General features: G+C 34.2%; 1 protein-coding gene across 1 annotated transcript; it reads left to right on the top strand.

Annotated features, from left to right (window-relative positions):
- The first annotated feature begins 996 nt into the window (after positions 1-996).
- Positions 997-10,258, top strand: LOC108754136. The gene is made up of 5 exons (XM_018496230.1): positions 997-1,209; positions 8,274-8,454; positions 8,587-8,744; positions 8,830-8,949; positions 9,237-10,258. The coding sequence occupies exons 1-5, from the start codon at positions 1,190-1,192 to the stop codon at positions 9,412-9,414; spliced, it is 657 nt and encodes a 218-aa protein (XP_018351732.1). The 5' UTR covers positions 997-1,189; the 3' UTR covers positions 9,415-10,258.
- The last annotated feature ends 228 nt before the right edge of the window (positions 10,259-10,486 follow it).

The following is a 10,486-nucleotide window of genomic DNA, read 5'->3' as shown; positions in this document are numbered from 1 at the left end:
TGTCGAAAAAAAATGCGATTACTAAACTAATTACAAAGATAGCATCGAAACAAAGATATCTTGAAATACAATAAAATAACAATATTATAATAATAATATTAAATTATATAGTATTGTTATAGTAAATATAATTATAACATTAAACTAGTAACATGTGTGTTTATATTAATTTTATTTGATAAATACATCTCAATTGATTATCTATAGTCTCTAGTTGCTCTATTGTGTTATGAATATTTAATTTACCCGTTATATATAACATCCGCTTTGTAACTCACATAGGCGTTTTACTTTTATTAAAGATATCTTGATCTCATTGCGTTGTGATATGCTAATAGCGTTCATCGAGCAGAACAAGCCACGATAAGTCAAAATGACGTTAAAATGAATTCGTGACTGAAATAATCTTGACAAAAAAAATCTTATTACTTTAAAGCCATGTTGTCATTGATTTTGTTCCACTTGGGTCTTTAATATCTCAATTCATTACGTCATAATACATGCTAATATCGTGCTAAACATATTAATGGATTTGATCTCGTAGTAAGCTTTTAGGGTAACAAATATAGATACCGCGAGAAAAATTTCTGATGGTTGAAAATGAACGAAAAAGATGAACCAAAAGATTCCAATCATATTGATCAGAATTCTCAGCTATAAGAGTTACAGTAGACTCAGCCAGAAAATTCTGAATGGCCAGAAAATTCATTTTCAACGAAAATTCCGATTAGTACAACCAGACTTTTTGTTCATTGCAGATAAAGCGAGTGAATAGGCCTCCACTCGAGCATTGTGTAAAAGATAACGTAAAAGCCCGGGTATTCGCGACATTGCACACGCACTATGCGACGTAAGGGGGTGAGTGTACAAGTATCAGATATCGTAGAGTACCGTATGTATCGCTATCGCTGGACAGCTTTAGCACGGGTGGTTGCTGGCAGAGTGAGAGTGCCATATATATAGAGAGAAGGGGAAACTCGACTCGGCACTCCAAAGTACACAGCCTCCGCGATTGCAGTGGTGTGCTCTTTCGGTTTCCTTCCACCTGGTTGTCGCCTGATATTCATTCCCTCGCGGGCCGCGCGCTAGTGGTAACAGTCGGCCGACAAAAACCGGTGGTTTCCACACGTTCGCCTCAGAAGGGCATCCGCAGAGGACCAACAGAAATCCGCCCTAGGCCGCCGACACCATGAAACTTACGCTGTTCACGTGAGTACGCCTTTCGACGACTCACGATCTCGAGTCTACGGAGAATAATCGAGTGGTTCGATGCAAAAATGAAATCCATAATTCATAAGGTCCTCCTGCTACTCCGCAATTTAAAGGAGGCCCTTACGGATTATGGATTTATTTTCATTCTCGCATTGAGCTCATCGATTTCTTCCCCCGAATTCAGCCACTTCATGGTAACGAAAATCGCAATCACGCCTAAGTTTGATAGTGCGATTGCAGATCGTGCTTATGCAACGGACTTCTCTATTTTCCTCATCGAGCGTTTGTTTCGCGATGTTGCTAAATAAGAAGAGATGTTCCCTTTCGTAATCTTAAATTAGATATACGCGTCCGGAGGGATCAGAGAACTAGGAAATAAAAAAAAAAAAAAAAGCAAACCGTTCAATTGCAGTATCTCGCGAAGCGAGACGCAGTTACGTATTACACGCGTTTGATTAAAGCAAGGGGTTAATGAAGTTTAACGATTCAATCGTTCGCCCACTAATTTCGCGCGATCGTAGATTACTATTATTCGTAAATCACTTTTGGTGAGACCTGAATAATTCCAAGGCCGGTTATATGTTCGTGATTGAAAGGTATATGTATGCTACCCGTACACTTCGTTTCAGTCTTAATATCTGTCATCCTGTTACCTGTAATCAAAATTGCTAACCGCCTGCCAAGGAAACCGCGGCTGCCAGGCGTCGATAACTTTCGATCTTGCAGACATAGATCGATTTACGACGTTTAATAGCCAATATATCCCGGATCGTTTAGCGTGCTGTTTCCACATGGATCGAAGATAATGCATACCGGTTGCCGACTATAAAACACGTGCCCTGACTCTACAAGGAGTTATTCAATCACAACCTTTTATATATCGTCACCTATTGATTACATTCACACTACGCTCCCGTTCGACGACATTTCGATCCGATTCATACTCAGTCGCGAGTACGGCTGCAAATCAGGTAATAATAACGGGACGCAGAGAGGGACGTTATGCAAACGAACGACTGCAATAGCTGCACGGAGTCCTTTCCTGGTTCTGACCAGGAAATTGATTAGAAAAGCTATAGCGAGAGTGAGAGCGCATAACAGCGGTTATTATTAAAATTGAAATTAATAAACACCATTTACTCGAGAAAAATTTCGTATAAATATAACGGATGTCACCGTTGCTTCTCTCCTTGACATTATACTAATGAGCAATGCGTGGTAATGCGTCTTCGTTCCTACACAAGTCGGCGTGATAGAAAAAGACATCTATTATACTCGTATTTTAATATCTCTTCTAAAGATTTTTCTTAAGCACGTAATAAAAAAGCATCAGACGCAGCGATAAATACATATTATTGTCAAAGGAGAGGAGAAGACTCGAATAAAATACATTAAAACAAACCGAGAAGCAAAAGGAGGAAAAAAAAGAAAAGGAAAAGCTAAAAGTTTAATTTTCAAGAAAGAGGGGAAAAGAGAAATACATAAGAGAAAATTAAATTTTCTATTGTATCTTGTAATTAGTTTACATAAAACGGTTGTCATTTAATAAATTGTATTTTAAAATTACTCTTCCACAATTTCTTGAAAGGAAAAAAAGAATTAAAATATTCCTTTCAAGAAGAAATATGTTTATTGAAACTGATAACTGCTTTAATAAAATTGCGTTGGAATTTATATTGCAGAGAGTTACGATTCCATCTTCAACTTGAATGACAAATATAATAAATCTTTTTTACTAAACTCAGGAGAGAAGATAAGTAAAGAGAGAGGCTACAACGCTAAGAAATACTAAAATATTAGAAAGGCTAAAGTCGAGGGAAAGATGAGAGGTATAAAGGCGACAAAGAATTCTTATATGCAGGACAAGAGCAATGCAAACCCACGCACAAACGCTAACGACATCCTGCAGACGGAATATAATGCGAATGCAATCGCTTTCCTCCAAGGCGAAGTTCCAGTGAAGTTCAGTGATCTCGCGTCATGATGCGATGTAATCGGACGGATGATGAATTACTTCACTCGCGAGATATTATAAATCAAGATTTGCGTACGTCGGGAGATATTATGCTATAACGCGAAAATATATTCCATATTCGGACAGTTTCGCAATCCCGCACACAACACGAGAATTATGTTCATTAATTACGAGCGGCTATTCTCGTTTACCGGTGAACCGGTTCGCTGATAAAAAGAAAAAGTAGATCGCAGATTCCACAGGCGGGTAAATCAATTGCACGAACATAACTTCTTTTGGGTTTCATTTTAACTTTCCACTAAGATTTCTGTATTAAATATCGTCATTTCGTATTCATGCTCCTTTTTTTAACTATAATAAAAAAAAACTGTATCTTTTTTCTTGCAAAAAATATTTATAATATGTATTCCAAAAATAGTTCTTAGTTGAAAACAATGATAGTCACGTTTCTATTACTTCATTAAAATATTAAATGAAATATCAGAAGAAATGAGAGAAAAGAAAAATTAACACGATTTTAAGAAATTAAAAAATGATGAAGATTCTGAGAAACAATCAATACTTGTCATCGTATCATCATTTATCTTTTATATTATGATTATAAAATAAATTTAAACGTGTCACGCATGTAACTTTTGTTAATAATCATAAATCGATAAATTAATGCCTACAACTTCCATGCTGGATTATTAGATGCCTTCTATTATTCAGTAATTCAAAATTTTATCCAAAATATTTCAATACATCGAATCGAAATAAAATCCAGAATTAATGATAAATAATTATAATATGCTGTATTATGTATTACAAGAAATAGCGAATTATATCCTTCACAATAATGTATTTAGTGTAATATTAATCAAATATATTCGATCATGCGAGCAGTTTTTACATTCTTTATAAATACTTCGAATTATTTACTTTATTTAAATAAATAAATAATTGAACGAAAAAAAAATTTTTTTAAAGATTACAATTTACCTATACCTAGAGTTATAAAATTTTAAAAGCAAAAGTAGAACGAAAAAATAATCCCTTAAAAAATAAACAAAGTCAAAACTATATTATTAATCTTCAATTATTTGCACTTCAATTAAAATAGGCGGACTGTATTAATATAATCCCGTTAAGCATAGACGGTAAATGTCCTTGCTAACGGTAAAAGCATATCGCGTGATGTCGCATAATGAATAATGAGCAACAACGTTCCGTTTCGAAGAACTCGGGAGTCAGATTTTTATCCTCGACATAACGAGAATATTCATTTAGAATATTAATGAAACGCTGGTTAAAGTATCAACAATATAAAAATATTCAACGTTAGACGTTATCGTGGTACAATTTGATAAACGATACACATTATTTTCAATTAACTTCGCATACAGGCTGCGGGACAATTTTTACTTTCCAGAATGTATCCCTTCAACAATAAGAAGCATTACTCGCGAATAAAGGACTTTTGTGCAATGACGCGATTGCGATTATATATAGAAGCATGAAAAAAACTTGCATCAAGAAACTGCTAAAGGCCAACCTCTAGAGAAGAAGAAGCTCGAAGTTGTAGAAGTAAAAAAGGACACACTTAATTCGATATGTTGAAAATGCTAATATTATAGCTAATATTATAGTTGCGAGATTCAAATAGAACTATCTGGGCAAATTGTATTTCAGAAAGTTAATGTAAGTTAAATATAGTAATAAAAAGATTATCAATAATAATATAATGATAGTGTAGATCTGCTTTACGCTTAAAACATGTTCTATTCGATCTTACATATTCCCCATTGTTCAACTATTACTATTTATATTGAATTAATGATTATTACAACTATAAAATAGTTTATTCAATTATGTACATTAATTCTACATAAGATTTCATTTACATTGAAATTCGTGAATGGCTACAAGGTCTCACAAACGTAATGGAACCATTGAAAAATTTTTTCGTCGTTGAAGAAAGCGTACAAGGTAATCTTGAGAAATTTTGGTAAAATTATTCTGTCGCAGACGACGCTATTTGATAAATAAATACATCAGGGAATCTGCTTACGAATTCTGTACGAGCAATGACCAAGTTTGGACATGTTGTAATATATTTTAAAATATCTACTGGAAATTGAGGACGCGAATACAACGATACTGCTGACTACATGTTCAGAATTATTTATTTTATATTTAATGCAAAAATATGAAACTTTTTCTAAATTTCCATTAATCGGAAAGTTTTTTCTTTAAGATACGATAAGACGTAGAAATTTTTTTCTGAATTCTTTTAATAATTTTAGATATAATAAAAATCAATTAATAATTTCTCTATCAATAGAAAACCATTTAAATACGTTTTGACTTAACCATTTCCACGTAATGTCAGTCTATCTGTGTAAACATGATCATAATTAATGAATGACGAGATAAATGAATGAATTAATCTGAAATATGAATCAAGCTCGCTGACTGATAATTATCATTCCGTATTCAATAATTGAAGAAACAAAATTTTGATCGTACTCAAGTTTCAAAAAAGATTGACGTGTACTATTTCCGCATTCAGAAAAAATGTAGGAGTGATAATTATAAAAGTGATAATTGTAAGGGTGGCAACTGTATGTATAAATCTTATGTAGAATTAATGTACATAATTGAATAAATTATTTTATAGTTGTAATAATCAAAAATAGTCCATCTACTTCACTATGTAAAGTAATTCTGTATATAAAATTCGTATAATTGCCACCTTTTATAATTGCTATACAATATATTTTTTCCTCCAAATGCATTAATGCAATCTCTGGATTCATACAAGTAGCAGAAATATTTAACTCCTGATTATTGCGGGATACTAAAGTTTAGAAATTGTTATTAAAAATATTTAGATTTAAAGAAACAACACATTTTTTTGCACAATGATAAAGACATTGTCATTTCATTGCCCCAAGTATCAAATATCAGAAATCTAACACTTGCCAATTTAGTACTGAAAGACAATAGAAATTACTTATTTTAAGTATTGCAAGTATTGTTGTTCAGCCTTTAGTATCACCTTAAGTATTCCACGTAAATAATTAATTACTTCCTTCCAATAATAAATCACCAGCATTAAATTCGGTCAGTATTAGACTTCTGTAATGGAAGATGTCGTCATCGGTCTCATTTCAATTCACGTTTCGAATTCGTGCTTTCGCAATCATTCAACATGCGTATTCTTACTATAGATCGAGATCGCCGGGCTCGTCGTTTCCCGCGGATCCCTCGAAATTTCTCTCCCTTTCTTCATCCCGGGTTCGGCTGGTTTTCTTGACATTTGTGAGCCGCCTCACGTATGAATGTCCCGTCGTAACGGCGCGGCCAATCCCGAGCGCCGCGGCGCGCGAGTTGCACGAGAGAACCGTGCAGAGAAAGTGAGTCCTGTGTACGTGAATGTCACAGGTCAAAATCCATCTAGTGTACGCGGATCTACTACGAGCGAACGCGAACGCGAAACGCGAACATACGAACAAACAGGCAGCGCGCCGAGCGTACGTAATAATCGTTGCAGCGCACGTCGCGAGTAGGATCTTTCGTCCTCGGATTCCTTTTTCGATTCCTGGCGAAAGTTACGACTGGACAGCCGTCCTGTATACGCGTTCTGCGAAAATTTCCATTTTCATTTCGAAGAAAAAATTCCGATTTATCCCATAGTAAGGAACAAAATTCTTAAAAGGCAGATAGCTGTCAAAATTAAAAACCCCATTTTTTTTTCCAGGGAAATCTTTGAAAAGAAGCAAATCTTTGAAAAGTTTGGAAAACTCTAAAATTAGAAATAAGAATCGAAAAGAATTGAATAGAGTAGAGCTAAAATTTATGAAAATCTACTTTTGTCGAGGAAAGTCTTCGAAATTCCAACATTAGATACGAAAATTAAAAAGAATAAGTGGAGCTAAAAATTTAGATCAAATATAAACACAAAATAGATGTTACGTGATTTTACTCTCTAATAAAGAGGTCTCGAAGATCTCGGAAATAGTACAAGTCATAATATGAATTATATAAGAAGTGAGTCTTGCGATATATAAAATGGTTCCTTTTAAGTCCTTAAAGTAACAACTGCATAATCTCGCGCTCCAGCTACTAAGTTCTCTAAGCAATACCCTGACTTGCGTTTCACTGTTTTCTAAGTGCAGCCCGTCAATTTAACCGCAATAAACTCGTTTCACGACGGCGTTACGTGCTACTTAAATAACACATTTTTTTAAGCGCAAATAGCAATAATATAGATTGTACAGTTTTCACACGATCGTTCGATGATTTGGCACTTTTTTCTAGATCTAGAAAAACCATTTTCTAAGGCGTTTATATGCGTCAGTATGTTATAACCTGTCATCTGACAACACGATATTTATATATGATATTGCATTAAATGTTTGTACCCCTTCTCTGTTTGTTACCCTTTAAAAAGATATAAATCTCCATTTTAACGTGATCATAACTAAATATTAAAAGAATTATAATTAACATCTAAAAAAAAATTAATTTTTATGGATCTTGCTAACTAATAATATTTTTGCATAAATTTTACAATTTCATGCACACAGACTATACTCTCCAATACCAATTTCAACATGAGCACGAATGATTCATTTCTTATGTATTTTTGCTTGCTGAACACGAATTCGTTAGTCAAATTTGTCTATCATGTCATAAATTTGAGAAAAAGACATAAAAAAAAAAACAATAATTTTGAGAATTTTCACGACGTTGTATATATAGCAAATTTTTTTTCTAAATTTCGTTAATGTCGCGCGAAAGCACCAATTTTTAACTTTCAAATACATTTTGTTTTGTTATACAAAATTCGGTTAATAAAATTAACAAAATACAATATGTCAGGAAGATCATACTCTTAAATCATTATAGAATAAGACTTTTCATCTCTTCGCTTATTTTTCTTGTTAATTTCATAATTTTAGACTTTTTTCTTTCAATGAACAAGAAACTTTGTAAAAGAAAAACAAATTCAGAAAAACCATAAAACAATTATGTAATATTTTCTCGAAGTAATAAGAGATGCTAATGTAGTCAAAAATTAAAATGTGCGTGTTCTTTGCAGAATATTAGCCCTCTGTATAATAGCTGTCTGCAAATCAGCCGAAGAGGAATATGATTATGAAGAAGAGGTAGCAGCGCCGGTGACGCCAGCGCCGACAAAGCCAGCAGGTGGTCGACTGGGAGGTCTTCTATCTTCGAGGGGACGTGCCAGTATACCAAATGTAGGAAAAAAGAAAACACCGGTAAGGCCAACATCTTTTATATCAACGCGTTGTACGACAATGCACACGGAGTAAATGAAAATATGGAAATAAATTCAATATCTCAATCATACACGAAATAAATTGCTTTTTTTTTCTCCTTTCCCATTCCAGGCACAATCAACGACACCGAAGCCAGTAGAACAAGCACCCGAAGAAGACGAGGTGGAAGGAGAAGACGTGGTCGATGAAAATGAGGAAAACGAAGCGCCCACGACGACAACCGAATCTGCGAAGAAACTTCGGAATAACGGTGGTGTCAGGCCTTTCAGGTGATCACTCATGCAATGAAATATTCCGTCCTGAAATAAAACGTCTAGATAGATTTTATAACAGATGCGCATTTTGTAATTTCAGATCAAACGAGGATCTTTTGGCTGCCTTGAAGAGGCGAAGAGCTCAGACAGGACCCAGTACTCAGTCACGTGAAACTGCTGCCACGCATTCTGCAGTGGAACATACTACAGCCAAGTCGAAGTAATGCAATATTAAAGAAAAAAAAAACAGATATTTACTCTACAAACAGCACTTAATGATTTCTATTTCAAGAAGATAGTATATATATTATTTTCTAAAGATGAATGTCTTAAGCGTGCTTTTACACAAAATATGTATATTTTCTAATTTCGTTATGTATATTTTGAATTTCTTATTATCAAAATTGAAAAAATTATTGACTGTTCTGAAATTTTATATCCTTTTTTTTTTTTGATAATAATAAATGTAAAAAAAATAAATAATTCAATGGCGTGACACGTTTCCAGAGCCACCACAAGTAATCGTAACAATAATAGCAAGACCAGCGCAGGTAGCGAGGCAAAACCATCGGGACGCGGCAGGTTCGGAGGAAGAGGAAAGACTGTTCAGGAGGAGGTCGAGGAGACTCAACGAGAGGAGGTCCAAGTAAAACCCAAAGCCAGCTCCTACCGCAGGCGCAGTTAAACCGATCGCTAATTCGTGATGATAGTTGCCTAAGCTTGTTGATTTCTTAGAAACGCGCATCAATCGAATTCGACAATCGATCAGCGTCCGAAAACCGTCGTCTTTCTCACATAGTGTATTGTATTTTTATAAAACAATCTATCTTGCCGAATTCTTAGGTACTCAAACAGAACAAAAAGTCACTGTGACATCAAAATGTCTTCAAAAAATGATTACTAAAAATCATTCGATCAGTACGATTTATTTGAAACGTCATTCTGACGTTATTGTGACTTGTTATTAGGTCTGTGAATATTAATTCGGGGCGTACTTTCGATTTCCGTGTACGCGGATTTTCGATATACAATTAACATTAAATAAGAATTGTATAAATACATTCTGGACACGAGTTATATGGAGACATCATGTCTTCCTCAAATAACGACAGCTTCGTTTGTTTACATTTTACCGCGCGGTATTAAAAATATAAACGATCAATAGAAAGCTAGGAAATATCAATTACGTTACGACGGGTGTTAATCGAAAGGAACAAGATCTTCCTCTTACCTAAGGAACACATAAAAGTTAACAAAAAATCAAAGTTACTTTATTTTAATTCTTAACGTCCAATTTTGTAACAAAAAAATCATCAGTTTGACTTTCATGACGTCAAAATAAAGTCATTTTGACTTCCTCTTGACTCGGTGTGTTCTTTGGGTAGCCATATTGAGTTTCGATCGACGCGTGCATAAGGGATGATGGAGTAGTGATGTGTACATAGCAAAACACTGTCGTCCGTCAAGCACCTAAATCACCTATTGTATAAATGTAAATTAATGTGACAATAAAGTTTCTCTGGAAAGCGACACTATTCCTTGTAGCCATTCAATTGTTTTCACAACATAACTCCTACTGAAGATACTTTTCATTTATTACATGATTATGTCATTAGAATATGGAAAATACGGAATGTTCAAGATCAATATGCAAAGTTGAGATTATAAATTGAGATAAGCTTCTGTAACTACATTTTTTTATATAACATTTTTATAATGTATATTACTATCTGTGTTAATTAAATCCATAATTTACA

The sequence above is a fragment of the Trachymyrmex septentrionalis genome, unplaced genomic scaffold (genome assembly GCF_001594115.1).
Source record: "Trachymyrmex septentrionalis isolate Tsep2-gDNA-1 unplaced genomic scaffold, Tsep1.0 scaffold76, whole genome shotgun sequence".
In the NCBI taxonomy this organism is placed as follows: domain Eukaryota; kingdom Metazoa; phylum Arthropoda; class Insecta; order Hymenoptera; family Formicidae; genus Trachymyrmex; species Trachymyrmex septentrionalis.
The sequence above is the reverse complement of the archived record's forward strand: the minus strand, read 5'-3'. Positions and strand labels throughout refer to the sequence as shown.